This window comes from Delphinus delphis, chromosome 8 (genome assembly GCF_949987515.2).
Source record: "Delphinus delphis chromosome 8, mDelDel1.2, whole genome shotgun sequence".
In the NCBI taxonomy this organism is placed as follows: Eukaryota; Metazoa; Chordata; class Mammalia; order Artiodactyla; family Delphinidae; genus Delphinus; species Delphinus delphis.
In genome coordinates, this window is record NC_082690.1 from 41,400,280 (window position 1) to 41,421,579 (window position 21,300).

Sequence of the window (21,300 nt, forward strand, 5' to 3'; positions counted from 1 at the left end):
TATGTTTTAAGTCCAAAGAATTTCTCATTCTTTAATTGTATTTAAAACAGAGGTACGACAAAGGAGAAGGTAACAACAGCAATGCTTTATAGTTTCTTTATCTTATGTCCATGAAGTAATAATTAGTACTAACAGGAAAGCATTAATATTTGGCACATATGTTTTAAGTGTGCAAACAGCACATTCCAGGTCTTTTGTGTTAAAACAGAGAGACAGGGGGCTTCCCTGGTGGCGCAGTGGTTGAGAGTCTGCCTGCCGATGCAGGGCACACGGGATCGTGCCCCGGTCTGGGAAAGATCCCACGTGCCGCGGAGCGGCTGGGCCCGTGAGCCATGGCCGCTGAGCCTGCGCGTCCGAAGCCTGTGCTCTGCAACGGGAGAGGCCACAACAGTAAGAGGCCCACGTACCGCAAAACAAACAAACAAACAAAAACCAGAGAGACATTACAAAGATGAATGCAGCAACAGTAAGCTGTATCTTTTTTTCCTAAAAGAAATGTTAGGATGTTTACATAGCTATTCATTTCAAAACATCATTGGGTTTTCAAACCTAGTACAACAGAGCTGCACTTGATCCATTTGTATTTACAATATAGCGTGTCCCTTTCCCTCATCATGTGTTGTTACAGAGGAAATGGGTTTCAGTATACATGATTCAGGTGGGAAAAAACTGCATATTTAATTCCAAACTATTCCTCAGACTGGAGAAAAAAATCTCTTTTGGAGAAGTCATGTTTATTTTAGAGTAACTGTAGCTGAACAATTTGTTTGTTAATGCAGAAATACAAACAGCTTTATTGAACAAAATACTATTTTCTAGCTGCCTTACAGAAATGATTTACTCAGGAAAACAGAACAAAATTTCTCAGTTTCACGAATCAGCTTTGTAACTATTTTGCCAGAGCTTTTTTCCTTGGGGTGGGCGAAGCAAATAAAAAAGTTTAAAAGCTCATATGTGTCTGTTTTGTTTTAGCTTGGTGTGTTTATTAAGAGTAAATTCTGTGTGTCTTTGCAGTTCATCAATATGTGTATTCAGAAGTTTTTCAAGTTCTTTTGCTCGCTTCTCCTCCTCCAGAAAGAAATGCTGTGCGGCCAAAGAAGCGGGGAAGGCTGTATCTGGGGCCGACTGAGAAAAGAAAAAGAAAAGTTAGATGAGGAACACAAGGTCTTTTACAAAAAGTTTTCCTATTTCTTGGTATGCTTCACCCCTGACAGAACACTGCAACTCTTAATGAAATAATGTGTCTTAAGCTGAACTCTCTACACCAGTGTAATACAGTTGCTGCTAATGAAACCCTTAAGGAACGAAAACAGCAAGTGAAGAGTATAGTCGAGTCGGGCAAAGAAAGCTTATAGAGGAAAGAAACTTAAGGCTGGGCTTCAAGGGGGCTCGCTGCTGCATGGAGGTGGCCAGGTGAGGTGGGATAAAAGCATGATGTATAGTGGAGGTGGGTGCGTAATGCTGGGCTATCTTGTTTGTCCAACTGCAGTTGAGAACACTTCAGTGATGAGTGCCTGCTTCCACCCTTCATGTGGTATGGAAGTGCTCAGTTAACTGTGACCTGTGTAGTGCTTATTTACACACACACACGCACACACATACAATGTGTGGCTGAGGAATAAAGGGCAATGATACCATAATTTTACAGTGTTTCATTCAAAATAATTTGTTCAATTAAAAAAAATAAGTTGGGGAAATCTGTACTTCCATTTTTTAGTTCTGCGGCACCCCCCAGACTTTTCTTCAACTTTTGTTTTATGGGAAGAATGTGATTTTTATAAAGCGTTTGGAGAGTCAGCGATCTGTATGCAGGTGAACTCTGTTATAGGGGGATGTAGTTCACAAGTCTGGCCTCTGCCAGAAGTGTAGGGATTGTGGCAGATGACAGTGGAGTACTGCCAGCTTATCCAAGTAGTAGCCCCAACTGTAGCTGCCGTGCCAGGTATCACATCTTTACTGAAGTAGAATGTCACAGTCTTGGGGACATGGTATGCTGCTGTTGATCTGGAAAATGCATTCTTTTTAATACTCAGTAAGGAGGAAGATCAGAAGCAGTTAGCATTCTCACGGGATAGACAGTACACATCCATGTTCTTGCCCCAACATGATGTTTTATGTTAACGATGCTGTCATAATACACTCTCAAGGAGCCTGGACCACCTGGACGTTCCACGGACTGCAGAGTATAGAACATGATACAGTAACATGAACATCATGCTAAGCCCTGATGAGCAAGAATTGGCAAGCATGTTGAAGGCTTGGAAAGACACAGGTACTCCAGAGAGTGAAAGGTAAACCCCAGAAGCAATTCAAGGCTTGACACTTCGTTTGTAGGTGTCTGGTGATATGGAACATGTCAGGACATCTCCTTTTAAGCACAAATTAATGCACCTTGCATTTCTTAATCACTGTGAAAGGAGCATAAAGCTTGGTAGGTCTCTTCAGGTTTGGAAGGCAGCATGTTCCACTCTTGGGAGGAATAACCTGACTCATTTATTACGTGGACACAGAGGCAGTTTTGTTTGTTTTTGAGCAGGGCCCAGAGCAAGAAAGGGCTTTGCAGTAAGTTGGGAATGGGGGGCAAAGCAGTCCTGCTAGTTGGGTGAAATGACTTAGCAGCTCTCATACTAGACGAATTTCTCATAGAGAAGAGTGCTCTGTGGAGCCTTTGGCAAGGTTCGGCAGGGAGTTGTGTTACAAACCCTTGAGATTCTGCAGCAAGGCCATGCCATCTGCTGCAGAAAACTGTATACTATTTGCAGAACAGTTCCTGTCACGCTAGTGCGCCCCGGTTGAGACAGAGCATCTAAGAAGTAGACAGGATGACTTGATCTAGCTTCTGTCCTTGACCACTCCAGTGGAAATCATGCATGGGCCGAACAGCACCATCTCCCTTTTACCCAGGTTCATCTAGCTGCTGTTCCTGTTGAATGGCTGATCTGCTTGCAGTAGAGGCCAAAGCTGAGCTTCTGATGTGGCACCGTCCCTCAAGGACATCAGCCAGCCTCTCGGTGGCAATTAGATTACATCAGGTCCCTTACACTTTGGAAAGGGCAATGTGTTATCCTTACCAGAACTGATGTGTATCCTATAATTTGCCTTTCCTGCCTGCAGGGCCTCGGTCAGCACCACTATCCGAGGGCTCACAGAGTAACTGATTTACTGACATGAGATCCTGATTAATAATAAACGAGCCTACTTTACAGCAGAGGAGTATGGCAGTGAGGGCGTGACCGGGTATCTACTGGTTCTACCACATACAGCACGAAGTGTCTCCAGAGGATGCTAGCCTGATAGGCTTCTTGAAGGCACAGCTGAGGAATTAGCTTGGAAATCATATCCCGCGTGGATGGGGTGCCATTCTTCAGCGTATGGTAGAGACTTTAAACCAATGGCTGTTATAGGCTGCTGTGTTCGTAACAGTGATCTGGGAACAGAAGGGAGGATGTAGGAATGGCTTCACTCTCTGTTGGCCCTCTTGGAGAACTTGTTCCTTCTGTCTCTGTCTGGTTGGTCTACAGGTCTTTGGTCTCAGAGGAGCAATGCCTCTCGCCAAGTGAGACTGTAAGAGTCTCCCTAAACGTAAAGCTTTGGCTGTACCTACTCACTTTGGCCTCCTCATGCTGACAGATCAGAGGCACAGAAAAGAGGGACTATACTGGCGGCGGGAACTGACCCCAAGCATCATGAAGAGGTAAGGCTACTACTACATGATGGAAGCAGTGAGGAATAGGTTTGGAACTCGGGTAATCCACTGAGGTGGTCTTTTGGTGCTCTCATGCCCAGATTTAAGTGTAGATGACAAACCACATCCTGATAAGGGCACGGGAACCAGGGGCTCATGCCACAAGGCAAGCCACCTGGACCAACAGAAGTACCAGCTGAGGGAGGCGGGAACCTAGAGTGGGTGAGGAGATGATGAGTATCAGTCAAGCCCTTGAGACAGCATCAAGGGCTGTAGTTTGCTCTACCAACCCTCCTCTGTAAATTTTCCCAGAAATTATAACCAGCCAGAATCTTGGAGAAGCTATGCCTGAATGGAATGAACAACATGAAAAGCACATGACTCTGAGTGGTTCAAGAAGTGGACCGCAGTGGATGCCGCTGGTGCTCTACCTGGATCCCTTCACCAGGCTGGTGCATCTATCCTCCAGCTGCTGCGGGTTTTGGCTGCTAACGGCTCAGAGCTGGCCACTTCTCTGGAGATCTGCCTGTGGCTAAACTGGAGCCTCCCGCCTCACCTGGGAAGTTACTATTCCCCCCTCTTCTCAGAGGCAGTGACTGATTGACACAGGGCCCAGAGCACCAGCCAAGAAGATGGCAGAGTAGAAAGGCCCTGAGCTCACCTCCTCTCACAGGCACATCACAATCACAACTGTCTGCAGAACCACCATCGAAGAAAAAGACTGGAACCTTCCAGGAAAGATCTTCTACAATGAAAGGCATAAAGAAGGAACCACAACAAGATGGGACTTGCGATATAATCAAATCCCATACCCTCCCAGGTGGGCGACTCACAAATGGGAGAATAATTATATTGCAGAGGTTCTCCCACAGGTGTGAGAGTCCTGAGCCCCACATCAGGCTCCCCAGCCTGGGGTTCCAGCACTGGGAAGAGGAGCCCCCAGAGCATTTGGCTTTGAAGGCCAGCAGGGCTTAACTGCAGGAGCCCCACAAGACTAGGGGAAATAAAGACTTCACTCTTAAAGGGCTCACACAAAATCTCACGTGCACCAGGACCCAGGGCAAAAGTAGTAATTTGATAAGAGCCTGGGTCAGATCTACCTGCTGACCTTGGAGAGTCTCCTGGAGAGGTAAGGAGTGGCTGTGGCTAACCCTGGGGACAAAGACACTGGTGTCAGACATACCGGGAAACATTCAACTGCATGAACAGTCCTGACAACTGACATCTTGGATCAGTAGCACCAAGACCAGGCCCCACCCAACAGCCTGCAGGCTCCAGTGCTGGGGTGCTTCAGGCCAAACCACTAAGTGTGCAGGAACACAGCCCTACCCATCAGCAGACAGGCTGCCTACAGACTAAAGAACCCACAGCTGCCTGTGGACACACCCCTAGACAGGGCCCAGCCCACCAGAGGGCCAAGACCCAACTCTACCTACCAGTGGGCAGGCACTGGCCCCTCTTGCCAGGAAACCTGTACAAACCTCTAGATCAGCCTCACCCACCACAGAGCAGACACCAGAAGCAAGAAAACTACAATCCCACAATGCGGGCCTCCTGGGACTAGCTGGGCCCTGGCCGTGCCCAGTAGCAGGCCAACGCAACCTTCCAGACATCTTGGACCCCACAGACAACTGCCTCCCCCCGCAGTGATCTGAAATGAGCTCTGGGATCCCAGGGCCCTGCAGCCAGACTCTAGGAACCAGCTCTCCCTGCCACTATTCCAGCACTAACCCCAGGATCTGGCTTTACCTGCCAGTGAGTTGGCGACAGCCTCAGTCTTTGGGACCCTGATTCCACCCACCAGTGAGCACGAGCCCCAGGGCCCCCTAGGATTCCACAACCAGCCGCCTCGTGACCAGGCCCCACTAAACTGCAGCCAGCAGCAACTGCGCAAGGCAGGGCCTGGCAACCAACCAGACTAGGGGCCAACCAAGCCTACCAGACCACCCACATAGCCTGTCATAAGAGGAGGACCCACCCAGCCCTCTTAGGGGGAACCCCTAGAGCATATACCGTGGGTGCACTGCTCGGATGCATAGGATGCCTTCTCCAAGGTCGAGAAACGTTAACTTACCAACCACACACATAAAAATACAAATAGCAACTTAGACAAAATGAGGTGGTAGAGGAGTATGTTCCAGACAAGATAAATCTTTAGAAGAAGAACTAAGTGATATGGAGATAGTCAATCTACCCGAGAAAGAGTTCAGAGTAATGATCATAAAGATGATCAAAGAACTCAGGAGGAGAATGGATGCACAGAGCAAGAAGTTAGAATTTTTTAACTAAGAGTTAGAAAACATAAAGAACAACCAAACAGAGATGAAGAATATAATAACTCAAATGAAAAATACACTAGAAGGAATCAATAATAGAATAAATGATTCAGAAGAATGGATCAGTGAGCTAGAAGACAGAGTAGTAGACATCACTGTTGCCGAACAGAAAAAAGAATGAAAAGAAATGAGGACAGTTTAAGAGACCTCTGGGACAACATCAGGTGCACTAATATTCACATTATAGGGGTCCCAGAAGAAGAGAGAGAAAGTGCCCAGGCAAATATCTGAAGAGGTAATAGCTGAAAACCTCCCTAACCTGGAAAAGGAAATAGTTACCTAAGTCCAGGAAATGCAGAGACTCCCATACAGGATTAAGCCACAGAGGAGTACACTAAGACACACAGTAACCAAAATGAAAAAAAACTAAAGAGAGAATACTAAAAGCAGCAAGGGAAAAGCAACAAATAACATACAAGGGCATCCCCATAAGGCTATCAGCTGATTTTTCAGCAGAAACTCTGCAGTTCAGAAGGAAGTGGCACAATATATTTAAAATAATGAAAGGGAAAAACCTACAATCAAGAATACTCTACCCAGCAAGGCTCTCATTCAGATTGGATGGAGAGATCAAAAGCTTTATAGACAAACAAAAGCTAAGAGAATTCAGTATCACCAAACCAGCTTTACAACAAATATTAAAGGAACTTCTCTAGGCAAAAAAGAAAGGCCACAACTAGAAACAAGAAAATTATGGAAGGAAAAACCTCACCAGTAAAGGAAAACCTAGGAAATCATCCACACACAAAGCTAGTAGGGAGGTTAAAAGACAAAAGTAGTAAAATTGTCTATATCCACAATAAGCAGTTAAGGGATACACAAAACAATTAGATGTAAAATATGATATCAAAAACAGTAATTGGGCTTCCCTGGTGGTGCAGTAGTTGAGAGTCTCCCTGCCAATGCAGGGGACACGGGTTCGTGCCCCGGTCTGGGAAGATCCCACATGCCGTGGAGCGGCTGTGCCGTGAGCCATGGCCGCTGAGCCTGCGCATCCGGAGCCTGTGCTCCGCAACGGGAGAGGCCACAACAGTGAGAGGCCCGCGTACCACAAACAACAACAACAACAAAAACACAAACAGTAATCATGAGGGAAGGAGAGTACCAATGCAAGGCATTTAAAATGCATCTGAAATTAAGAGATTAGCAATTTAAAACAATCATGTATATATGTAGACTGCTATACCAAAACCTCATTGTAACTACAAATGAAAAATCTATAATAGATAAACACACAAAAAAGAAAAAGGAATCCAAACATAACACTAAAGATAGTAATCAAATCACAAAAGAAGAGAACAAACGAAGAAAAGGAAAAAAAAAAAAAGACCTACAAAAACAATTAACAAAATGGCAATAAGCACATACATATCAATAATTACCTTAAATGTAAATGGATTAAATGCTCCACTAAAATACACACACTGGCTGAATGGATACCAAAACAAGACCTGTATATTTGCTGCCTATAAGTTACCCACTTCAGTTCTAGAGACACATACAGGCTAAAAGTGGGGGGATGGAAAAAGATACTCTATGCAAATGGAAATCAAAAGAAAGCCAGAGTTGCAGTACTTATATCAGACAAAATAGACTTTAAAATAAAGGCTGTTAAAGAGACAAAGATGGACACTACATAATGATCAAAGGATCAATCCAAGAAGAAGATATAACAATTGTCAATATATATGCACCCAACATAGGAGCACCTCAATATATAAGGCAGATGTTAACAGACATAAAAGAAATTTACAGTAATACACTAATAGTGAGGGACTTCAACACCCTGCTTACATCAATGGACAGATCATCCAGACAAAATCAATAAGGAAACACAGGTCTTAAATACCACATTAGACTAAATGGACTTAATTGATATTTATAGAGCATTCCACCCAAAAGCAGCAGAATACACATTCTCTTCAAGTGCACATGGAACATTCTCCAGGATAGATCGCATCCTAGGCCACAAAACAAACCTTGGTAAATTTAAGAAAACTGAAATCAAATCATGCATCTTTTCTGATCACAACGTTATAAGACTAGAAATCAACTACAAGAAAAAGAATTGCAAAAAGCACAAACATGGAGGCTAAACAATATGCTACTGAACAACCAATGGATCACTGAAGAAATCAAAGAGGAAATAAAAAAGATATCTAGAGACAAATGGAAAGGAAAGCACAGCAATCCAACACATCTGGGATGCAGCAATAGCAGTTCTAAGAGGGAAGTTTATAGCAATACAATCCTACCTCAGGAAACAAGAAGATCCCAAATAAACAACCTAACCTTACACCTAAAGCAACTAGAGAAAGAAGAACAAACAAAGCAAAAAGTTAGTAGAAGGAAAGAAATCATAAAGATCAAAGTAGAAATAAATGAAATAGAGACTAAAAAAAATAGAAAAGATCAATTAAATTAAAAGCTGGGTCTTTGAAAAGATAAATAAAATTGATACATTTTTTTTAGCCAGACTCATCAAGAAAAAAGAGAGGACCCAAATCTTAGAAATGAAAAAGCAGAAGTTACAATGCAACCAACACAACATAAATACAAAAGATCATAAGAGACTACTATGAGCAACTATGTACCAATAAAATGGACAACCTAGAAATGGACAAATTGTTAGAAAGGTATTGATACAATCTCCCAACACTGAGAAATAGAAAATATGAACAGACCAATTACCAGTACTGACATTAAATCAGTAATTTTAAAACTTCCAACAAAAAAAGTCTAGGACCAAATGGCTTCACAGGTGAATTATATCAAACATTTAGAGAAGAGTTAAGACCTATCCTTCTGAAACTATTCCAAACAACTGCAGAGGAAGGAACACTTCTGAACTCATTCTGTGAGGCCATCACCCTGATACCAAAACCAGAAAAAGATATCACAAAAAAAGAAAATTACAGACCAATATCACTGATGAACATAGAAGCAAAAATTCTCAACAAAATACTAGCAAACAGAATCCAACAACACATTAAAAGGATCAAGTGGGATTTATCCCAGGGATGCAAGGATTCTTCAATATATACAAATCAATCAGTGTGATACACCATATTAAGAAATTGAAGGAGAAAAACCATATGATCATCTCAATAAATGCAGTAAAAGCTTTTAATAAAGTTCAACATTCATTTATGATAAAAACTCTCCAGAAAGTGGGCATAGAGGGAACATACCTCAATATTAATAAAGGCCATACAGACAAACCCCCAGCTAACATCATACTCAATGGTGAAAAGCTGAAAGCATTCCCTCTAAGATCAGGAACAAGATAAGGATGTCCACTCTTGCCACTTTTATTCAACATAGTTTTAGAAGTTCTAGCCACAGCAATCAGAGAAGAAAAAGAAATAAAAGGAATTCAAATTGGAAAGAAGTAAAACTGTCACTGTTCGCAGATGACATGATGCTATACATAGAAAGTCCTAAAGACGCTACTAGAAAACTACTGGAGCTCATCAATGAATTTGGTAAAGTTGTAGGATGCAAAATTAATATACAGAAATCTGTTGCAGTTCTATACATTAACAAGAAAATATCAGAAAGAAAATTAAGGAAACAATTCCATTTACCATCACATCAAAAAGAATAAAATACCTAGGAATAAACCTACATAAGGATGCAAAAGACCTGTACTCCAAAAGCTATAAGACACTAATGAAAGAAATTGAAGACCACACAAACAGATGGAAAGATATACCATGTTCTTGGATTGGAAGAATCAATATTAAAAATGACCGTACTACTCATGGCAATCTATAGATTCAATGCAATCCCTATCAAATTACTAGTGGCATTTTTCACAGAACTAGAACAAAGGATTTTTAAATTTGTATGGAAACACAAAAGTCCCCAAATAGCCAAAACAATCTTGAGAAAGAAGAATGGAGCTGGAGGACTCATAATCCCTAACTTCAAACTGTACTACAAAGCTACTGTAATTAAAACAGTATGGTACTAGCACAAAAACAGACACATAAATCAATGGAACAGGACAGAAATCCCAGAAATAAACCCATGCACTTATGGTCAATTACTCTATGAGAAAGGAGGCAATAATATATGATGGAGAAAAGACCATCTCTTCAATAAGTGGTGCTGGGAAAAGTGGGCAGCTACAGGTAAAAGAATGAAATTAGAAGATTCTCTAACACCATATACAAAAATAAACTCAAAATGGTTTAAAGGCCGAAATGTAGGACCAGATACTATAAAACTCCTAGAGGAAAACGTAGGGGAACACTTCATTTCAGGCACCCACTCCCGTGGTCATATTCTTGACATTGTCATCAGTGATAACTGCATTACTTACTAATAAAGATTTTATGCAACCCACCTATTATCCTTCCATCTGCCTTAGTCTAGTATTCCCACTTTCTCATATCTTCCTTCTTTTCTAACTCTGCTCATATTCCATATCCATTATGATAACCATTCAGCAACTTGTCCCTCCCTATATCCTGGCTTTATCCTAGGTATTTGGTAAAACCCAGGCCTAATTAAACTGCCTGCACCATGCCTGTACCTGAGCAACTGAATGCTGGGCAGGTGGATGGAGGAGAAATTACATTACTGTAGGGACTGGTTTCACTTGAAATTCATGACCACAAATTCAAATGGTTAGTTAGCACTTCCTGGCCATTCTACTGCACTTCCCTAGTATGTTCACTTTCTCACTCATGGCATTGTGGCCTTGCCTCTTTCTCAGGTGGAAACTCCTTCATCTCACCACACCACTTGCACCTGGAGCCATATTTTAGGCCATACTCTGTTTCAGAGTCTTCCTTCTACCTACACTGTGGATTCTATTTCTTCTTACCTGCTTAATGACTTTGCTTCTACAAATGAACCGCATCCCTCCCTGGGTCCCACCCCACCTCTTTCACCATCAAACTTTCCTCCTCTCCTTGAAGATGCCCATTGGACCACTAAATGTTATGGTCTAAGGCTCTGTCTTGGGACAACTTTTCCATTTATACTCTTTTAAGTATTATCAACCAGTCTGATAGATTTAAGTATCAGCCTTATGCTGATTACTCCCATATTTTATTTCCAGCTCTGATCTCTTCCTTGATTACCAGATTCACATATCTATTGCCTATTTAATATCTCCATTTGAATGTTTAATAAACACTTTAAATTTAAATGTCTAACCTAGAAATCATGATTTTCTCCTCTAACCCTGGCTCCTTCCTAGCCTTCCATGTCAGAGAGTGATATGAGCATCTACCTGAGGCTCAGGCTGAGATCCTAGGAGTCATCTTTGAGTCCTCTCTTTCCCTCGCTCCCATAGCCAATCCACTGTCAAGTCTGATCTCTCCAAAACATTTCCTGGATCTAACATGTGGTTCCACCTCCACCGTTCCCAAGCCAGCAGCATCATCCCTTGCTTCGACTACTGAAATAGGCTGACAATTGTTCTCCCCACTTCTACCTTTGCCCATCTATAATTTATAGTTTATTCTTTATTTGGCAGTCCAATGGATCTCTTAAAAATTTTTAAACAGATCATATACTCCCCCACTTGCAACTTTCCCATGGCTTCCCATTGCTTTAAAATAAAATCCAAATTCCTTCCCATGGCCTACAGTCTCTACATACCTGGACTTCCCCTGCCTATTTCTCTGTCCCCATTTCATTACATTCTCTCTCTGTCCTTCTAAGCTCCAGACCACCCCCTTCCCTTTTTCTGCTTCTCAAACTTACCAAACTTCTTCCTGCCATACAGATTTGCACCAGTGGTTCCCTCTGCCCGAAGTGCTCTACTTCCAGATCTTTGCAAGGCTGGATCTTTTTTTGTTATTTAGGTCTCATCCTAAACGTCCCCTCCTCAGTAATCATTTTCCTGGCCACTCAACCTAAAGTCATCCCCCATACTCTCATCACTTCCTATCACATCGTCTGCTTTCTTTTCATCATTTTTTATAGGATTTATAACTTTTTGATATTTTCTTACTTGTTCATTTGTTTCTAGTCATTAACTGTTCCCTCTTTTTTGAGATAAAATGCACATAAAATAAGATTAACCATTTCAAAATGAACAACACCTCTATCTAGTTCCAAAATATTTTCATCGTCCCAAAAGGAAACTCTATAGCCATAAAGCCACTGCTCCTTAATCCTCCCTCCCCCTTTACTCCTGGTAACCACCAACCTTCATTCTGTTTCTATGTATTTACCTATTCTGGGCATTTTGTATAAATGGAATCATATAATATATGACCTTTTGTGTCTGGCTTCCTTCACGTAGCATAATATTATCCAGGTTCATCCACATTATAGCATGTATCAGTACTTTACTCCTTTTTGTGACCGAATAGTATCAAACCATGTATACATACCACTCTTTGTTTATCCATTCACCCATTGATGGAGTTCTCCTCATTTTTCACCAGTCTATAGACTTGTCTGTCTCATCAAAGATGTGTTTAGAACAGAACCTGCCATACAGTGAGCGCTTAATACATGTTTATTTTATCAGTGACTGAGTGAATGATGAACTCTAGTATTTAAGGGACAGGTATAGGAGGGAGAACCTTGGAAGCAGACTGGGAAAGAGTAACCAGAAAGGCAGTAGGGGAATCAGTGGAGAACAGCATCTTAGAAGTCAGAGAACATAAGAGTATCAGGAGAAAAGGATTAAGGAAGATGAGTTCTTTAAACTGTGTATTTAATTAACAACTAGGATGTCACTGGTGGTCTGAGTAGGAGCAGTATTGGTGTAGAAGTAAAAATGCAGCAGTGGATGGAAATCACTGGACCCAGAACGGTGGGCTGGGCTATGTCTTTCAGGAAATTCTAGGGCCACCATCACATCTTAAGTTCCCTGTGCCCAGACCTACAACAGTAGAGAATTTTCTTTCCTGGTTGACTCTGTAGTTATGAACTCCTCAAAGGAATAATGTAGAATTTTAGAGGTGGAAAGAAACCCCGTTTTAAGTTATACAACACTCTTGAATGCTTTTTGTGCCTGCTAGTGCCAGGCACTGTTTTAGGTGTTGGGGTTAAAACAGTAAACAAAAATAGAAAAAAAAAATCCTACTTTAATGGAGCTTAAGTTCTAGAAGAGGGAGGCAAACAAACAAAATATCTTATGGTAAAGTGCTATGGAAAAACAAAAAATAGGATGAGGGGACAGGGAGTCTACAAGGCAGGTGCTACTGTAGGGTAGCTGTGCAGGTGTTTCTGATGAGGTGATATTTGAGCAGAGACAAATCATCCTAAAATCCTAAAATCATCTGATATTAGAACAATGAAGGATTTAGCAGTTTATCCCTTTTTTTTCTCTTGCTGGACTAGAGTATGTGCTTACTTTGGAGTACTTAAAGATCAAAGTTTTGTTGATCAAAATTTGCTAAGTCCCCTTAGATGTTCCCTTAGCTTAAATGAGGAAATTTATTTACTTTACTTTATTGTTATGGAATTTTGTTCTGTTCAGATAATTTTGGCATTTTATGTTGAGATGAAACAAAAGAGCATTTCAGGGCTATAGAGATCTCTAAAACATCCAAAGTTAATGGATTTACGTCTTCTTCTTCCACAATAGCTTAAATCTTACTACCAGTCTCTCCCAAAGAAGGTGATAGATTCCAGAAAAGCAGAAAAGTACTCATGGGATGCCTAACCAGTTTAAACATTTTCTGGGATTTTTTGTTATTGTTTGTTTTTATAATTTGTATCTAATAGTGCTATATCATGGAGAGGCACTGAAAAATTACATAATACACTTTGAATATAAGCAAAGGTAACTGCTAAGAGTACTACTAGTTTCTGAGGTGAAAAACCTACATATCTTTTAAAAATATGTGATTATGTTCAGTAAATCAAATCACAAGGTAGAAAATTTCAGCAAAGAACTGGAAACTAAAAAGAAAAATCAAATGAAAATCCAAGAACAGAAAAATAATAAAACTGAAATTAACCTACATGAGACCACTTCCTCAAGGCTGGGAGAGGTGGCTCTTTATCTTATGCAGAGAAACCAACACAGAGAGTCAGGGAAAAGGAAGAACAAAGGAATATGAAATTTAAAACCCTTCCCACCTGTTTTATGAGGTCAGCAAAACATGATACCAATTCTTGACAAAGACAACAAAGAAACATTACAGACTAATTTTTCTCATGAACATAAAGCAAAAATTCTAAACCAATATGAACAGACCAAAGCCAGTAATCAAGTGTGTTTATTCTAAGAATTCAAAGTTGGGTTAACAATCTAACGTCAAGAAAAAAACACCACATTAACAGGGCAAAGGAGAAATTATATGGTCATTTCAATAGCAGTGGAAAAAGCATTTGATAAATTCAATATCAACTCGTGAAAACAAAGTTAGCAACCTAGGAATAAAAGGAACGTTCTTAATCTTTTAAAAGGAACCTACAAAATATATATAGCAAATATTATGTACAATGATGACATATTGAATGCTTTCCCTTTGCAATTGAAAATAAGAGAAAGATGCTGGCAATACCACTTTTACTACTGAACATTTACTAGAGGTCCTAGTGTACAATAAGGCAAGAAGAAGAAAAGAAAGGTATAAAGATTTGAAAGTAGGAAGTCTAACTATCATTATTTTGATTCTGAATATAGAAAAGTCAAAGAATCTACAGAACTGGAAAACATGTATAAATTCAATTGAATATTTCCATGGGAAAAGGGACTGAGGTCATACCTTGCACTATATGCAAAAAATTAATTCCAGGTGTATACTTAAGTAAAAAATAAAGAGTCAAAGCTTCCGAAAGATAACATAGGATAGTATCTTTTATAACTTTGGGACAGGCAAAAGCTTTAAATAGGACACCAAAAATATGAAGCATAAAGGAAAAGATTCATAAGTACGAATGTATTAAAATTAGGAACTTCTGGTTATCAAAACATTCCATTAAGGGAAGAGGCAAGCAAGAGTGGGAGAAGATACTTGCAATACGTATACTCAACAAAGGGCTTATATCTAGAATATACCAAGAACTCCTATAAATCAAGAAGAATAAAGAGAATCCAATAGAAAATTAGGCAAGAAAATCAAACAGATACTTTACAAAGGAGGATATCAAAATAGCCAATAAATTTATGAAAAGGTGCTCACCTCATTGAGTCACCAGGAAACAAGAATTAAAATCACAATAAGATGTTGCTACACACTGACCATAAAAGTTAAAATTAAGACCAATAACACCAACTGTTAGAATATAGAAAAGGAGAATACTCACACACTACTTGTAGGGATATGAACTGACTCAAACAGTTAGGAAAACAGCTTGACAGTACCTGCTAAAGCTGACCTTACGCATATTCTATAACCTAGCAATTCCACTCTTAGATATAGATCCAATGGAAATATGTACACATGTGCACCAAAGGACACTTGCAAGAATGTTTTTAGAAGCAGTATTTGTAATTGCCCCAAACAGCAATAATTCAAATATCTGTCAATAGTAGAATGGATAAATTGTATCAGTATCATTATATAACACTATCATTATATATAGTATTTATATACAATGTAATACTATAGAGAAACAAAAAGGGATAAGCTACAGCCAACAATATGGGTGATGACTCTCATCAAACAATGTTGAAACAATGTTGAGCAAGGGAAGCTATACAAAAGAACACATATAGTGTAATACCATTTATATAAAATTTACAAATGGCCACAACTAATTTACGAAGTTAAAGGTCAAGACAGTGGTTATCTTGGGAGCGAATCAGAGTGACTGGAAGGGCACAGAAGGGAGCCTCTGGAGTACAACTAATGCTCTTTTTATTACTTGGGTGGTAGTTACACTGCTGTGTTCCCTTTTCAATAATTCATCAAGCTGTCCAATTCTGATTTGCACATGTTTCTGTATGTATGTCAGAGTCAATAAAAGAGTTTTTTTTTTTTTAAAAAAAAAAAACAGGCACAAAAAATCACTTGTAGCTCTTTAAAATATACAGATCTTTGAGGGGTCTTAGAATGTGCAGAGGTGACTTGCATTTTTTTTTAAAAAAAAGTCACCAGTAATTCTGGCTTGTTCTAGAAGTGAAATACTTCATGAAACATTATGAATCCTTTCCTTCTATAGGTAGTCATGGCCAGATGATTCACAAGACCCATCTTGGAGTCCTATTCAAGGAGCAATGTTTTTTTTTTAACCACTATGTACACATCAGTATATCAGTATCAGTGTAAGAGTAATCACCCTATAAAGGAAAAAAAACAATAACCAATAATCAGCAACTCACCATTGGGAATACTTCATCATCACTAACCAAAGGACTTGTCATTTCTTTGGTTTGAAATGGCGAAAGTGGCAACGAAGGTGTTGCACTTCTGTTTGGCTCACGATCGTGGCTAAATCTAAAAGAGAAGGACTGGTTGGCGTTATTGCTCCCAAGGACACCTGCTTATTTATGGGGCTAAGGATTTAAATTTCTCTGATATCTAACTGTGAGGAAAACACAACAAAACGTTTGTGCTTGTTATCTGGGTATTTCTTGGAAAATAATTTTGCTGATAATTTCTATTCCACTTAAAAGACTTAGAACAATTAATAATGAAGCAGAAAACTTTTATAATTGTTAAAAAATATTCTGCCATTCTTATTGCCTACGTTTTTTCCCTTTCTGTGTTTTACTGTTTTATCTCTTGGCCATTTAATTAAATAATATTAAAACAGTTTGAGAAAAATTTCAAAACAGTTAACACGGCTGCCCTTGACAGTTCTAAATAGGTACTCTTTTTTCTTTAATTTTCTATTTCACTTAACCTCACTGGCTTTCTTAGCAGAGTTATTCCTTTTTTTTTTTTTTGATGCTAATACGTCTCTGTATAATAATAATTCTAATTTCTAAGGAGCTTAATAATTTATAGCATGTTTTCAATTTACATCATCTCCTGAACTCCTCCACCCTTAGTTGTATGACCTTGAGCAGGTGACTATATCTTTCTGTGACCTTAATTTTTTCATTTATAAAAAAAGGTTGTTATGAGAATTGAACTCCACAATTTGATGAAAGGCGCAGTATAGAATTTGCTGTTTGTGCTAAGATATGGGGTAGAAGATGAGACTGAACAAAATACCAGTGAGATTTTAAATTTTGGTATGCTGACTAAACAAATGAATAATGAAACAAAGAAACAAACCAACTTACCCTAAAATTTTACACAAAAAGGTCCTAACAGTAGGGGCTGTTTGGAGCTAGATAAATATTTTTTCTGAACCTTAATTCATGAAAATGGGGTTTAAATTTAATCAAAATCATCAAAGACCATGAAAACATAAAAACCCCCTGAATTTAAAATTATTTATTTTTACTAATAATTCAAATTCTCCACAGGTATTGATTAACCATTTTCAAAGTCTTCATATTTTAACTTCACACCGTTCAAAAAAGTTACATTCTTTTCCTCTGTTCTTATCCAAAGACTATCTATATAAACTTGTTTTTTATTATGCAAACATTTTCAAAGCTATGCATACAAATAGCAATAAAAAGCAAGTGAGGCATCTGTAAATTGGTACATAAAAACAAACACAACATGCTTTACATTTTTACTTATCTTGAAATAGATCTTTTTTTAAAATCCATTCTTCCAAACCATAATTACCATGGAAACAGAACAGCAAATTAAACTGAAATAACATGGTTTATGATGTGCACAATAAAATGAAACATCCCACAATTCAAATAGAATTACAACAATTGCCTAGTACATCTGCACAGAATCTTCAGCTGAACCTTTTAATTTGAATGAGGCTACCATCTATACTTCAAAGCACAGTGGGGAAAAAATAAGATAATTATAGAAGTGGTTCAAGAAATATACGTCTCTCTATAATCTCAATTATACAGAGAATTCAGGGAAAGTATTATTTGTCTTAAATTATCTAAATAATTATCTCAATTATCCATTTGGCTTTGGATGTATAGATACAATTTTACGGTCTTAACTACTAAAATTTATGTGTGAACATTCTCTTTATTGTAAGATCAATAAAATGTAGAAATTGAAAGGAAACACTACATTATGAAGTAAAGTACTTTTGCTTTAAATCATCTTTATATCTAAGTTGTTCTTCTAGAATACAGTTATTCAAATACTTCATAAAACTACCTTGCAAAAACACGCTAAGAATATCAATTTAAAAGCTATCTTAAAAATTATTTCAGAAGGCTTTTAATACACTCTCACAAGCCGGTCTGTTCAATTAGCTTTTCCACAGCCCCCATTCTAAGGCCTCTGCCTACTTTGCCAGGAGTGCAGGACCTGGCTGCTTTGCTGGGGAGCAGAACTCTATCCAACGGGAGTCAGCTTGAGACCTCAGTCAACTCTGCACAGTTTACAGAGTTGTCTGACTGTACATCCAATCCTGGCCCTCCATTAATTTTATAACCCTCCTTGGGCTGTCGCATAATGTCCTCAGCATGGAACAGGATCCCTGCACAAACTATGCTAATTTACCTGCTTCCAGCCTTGCCTTCTAACACTCCACATAACACTCCCTTATTCTATGAACTACTCATTATTTCCTGGCCTAGAACTCTTTCGCCTGCTGTGTTTTTCTCCTGATTAAGCAACACCATGGTGCCAAAACTTACTCAACTTACTTTTTTGCTTCTAACCAGCTATTCATTCCTTGACAAGGGATCCTGTAGAGTGGTTAAGACAAACCTGACTTTGTGGTTTTTTAGTATTACAAACTTTTAATTTATTGACTAGATTTGCTTGTGATTACCAAAACCTTTCCAGTACAGGATATAATTTTTAAAGCCGTATATTCAGTTTTAAGTATGAATCGTATATAGAGATAAAGCTCCATTTATTATAAAACTGATTTGCCATTAAAATTAGTTGTATATTAATAGCTCTGGATACCACTACTCTAAGTGAGAATGTAAATGATTCTTAAACTTCAAAACTCTAACTTTAAAAACCTTTTAAAACATTTAATACATCCTCACCAAATTTAATTTCATCTCATTCATTAATTTTTTTTAAAGTGCTGAATAACTTTCTTATTGGAAAGTAAATGCTCTGGAATATCCTAAAAGGCTTCACATTTTAAGTGGATGAGCATGAAAATTTTCTTATCACTTCTAACAGGAGTGAAAAACAACAACAAAAACTGAGTCAGCTCCAAGTGGATAAAAGATTATTTTAAGAATACAGTATACAAATCTTCCTCAGGTAAAAGCAAGAAGTGGCTAAAAATTAGACTACAGACTTAAAAATTTTGTGGAACGTTACCTTTATATACCTTTACCTAAAAGCCTTTTCCTTTCTAAAATAGCTTAATATGACCTTATTGCATTAACCATTGATATGTAAATATGACTATGTATTTTTTAAAATTATTTTCTGCCTAATCAATACACACAGCTTTCACTATTTGACTTCACTGAGCCGTGCTGTGAGGGAAGGAAAGCACATTGCCTTTTTCACTTGCTAAAATTAATAGATATGTGCTTTACAGCTCTCCACTGGTGAGTTCACAGCGTCCTTGCCTCTCAACAACTCTTTCCCCATAGTGGGTTTTATATGGTAATAATTTATTCAGAACATTTGAAATGCTGTTTCTTTTAAAAAAAAATCAGGTCACTGGAGAACACTGAAATCAGACAAGCCATTAAAACAAATTTAATGAAACTTTCAACAAATCAGACTGGCAGGACACAAGGCTTTGCAGCAGGAATAGTCACCCAAACTGCTTATTAAGACAGTCTCCTGCTGAGCATTTTACCTCTTATGCTGCTCTCTGTGTCCCCTACTGTCTTGTTTTCGTTAGGCATGTTTAACACATTCCCTACTGCCTGGCAAAGAGAAAAGGGAGCAATCCAAACAATAAAAACACTCTTTAAAAATAGTAAAAAGCAGAGTAGCTGTCTTTTTGTTTAAATAACAACACCTAGTACCTTCATCCAAGGCTTTCAAAGTTATTCCCAACAAGCAAGAATAGGAAACAGTGTTGTGCATCTAATGGGCACTCAACACAGACCAGTGACTAAGATACACTGGAAGATCCTTTGTAACACAGGGGCCTGCTTTCTCCTACAATGAGAAACTATACAGATGGGGTGGTGAGTTGACCCATGGAGAAATGAATCCATAGTGTAGGGAAGCACTTTGTAAAGCGTTCATTCTATATTAGAAAATACATTCTTACCCTCAAATCAAGATTAGGCCCCTTTGGACAGATTTTCAGTTATACTGGCCGGTCAACGTGGGCACGCTCACCAGAGAACCGGGCCCTGGTGGCGCAGTGCCCGCTTTCATCCTCCCCACACTGCTTTTGTGCTGCTGCTCCCACCCCATCACAGCACCCCACGCACAGTGCTTGTTTTGGGTAGCAGCCAGTCTTCCCTTATTCCCTTCCCTAACCACCTGAAGAGGAGTTATTACTTTAGCACTTCTGAATGCTTTCTGTTTCTTACATCAGTTTAGAATATATCCCTCTCATACACACAGGGCTGGGGCGGTGAAAGTGGCAGAGAGCTGTACTACATCTGCAAGAATGCTGAGCAGACATTTTTAATACGGCCCCTGGATTTATGGATTTATCTACCTGTAGAACTGGACCGCTTAGTTATAAAGATAAGCCTGGCATCACTCCTCCCCAACAGGACTATCTTTTGAGGAAATGTCAGATTCAGCCATTTGTTTATCCACCAAAATAATATACTTTTTAGGTACTGTGAGTTGTTGGAGCAGTATTAACATTATTATAAATACTAACAATTTTGTTGGTAATAATAACATCAATGATAATGGCTAACATTTAGGGGACTATATATTTTACATGGAACTATGTTTTCTCCTATAATCCTCAGAAAACCCCTATAACTATTATCTGTATTTGTCAGATGGGAAAACAAAGGTTAAGTGAATTTCCCGAAGTTGCAAATATTAATTATATTTATGAAAACAATATGTAAAGTCTTCATGCTAAGTATTATGAGCTTCAAAGCAAAAGTTGTATTGAAGTTGGGTCTGGACTTATTAATTTGCCGTTTCTAAGCACCATGGAATGTTAATAAATCAAATAAGTTTGGGGAATGTTGCACATCACACCTGTTCCTGGAAACTCACAATGTAATTAGCAATATTAATGACTTTGAGAAATCCTGTAGAAAAGAAACTTGTTTGTCTTGCTGAGCATTTTCCAAGTATGGGAAAATGGTGAAAGAGACAGCTCTGACTCCATAAATACTAAAGTTGAAGAAATTAGCCAATTTTATGGCTGATGTATTTACTTAAATTTTGAACTAAGACA

At 38.9% G+C, this 21,300-nt stretch overlaps 1 protein-coding gene across 1 annotated transcript in view; it reads right to left on the minus strand.

Annotated features, from left to right (window-relative positions):
- Positions 1-247: 247 nt before the first annotated feature.
- Positions 248-21,300, minus strand: part of DEUP1 (deuterosome assembly protein 1) — a 103,774-nt gene continuing 82,721 nt past the window's right edge. Inside the window, exons 14-15 of the mRNA XM_060017233.1 lie at positions 16,271-16,385; positions 248-1,125 (exon numbers count right to left, since the gene is read on the minus strand). Of these exons, the coding sequence (XP_059873216.1) occupies positions 949-1,125; positions 16,271-16,385 (292 nt within the window). The 3' untranslated portion in view covers positions 248-948. The remainder of the gene's footprint in view (positions 1,126-16,270; positions 16,386-21,300) is intronic.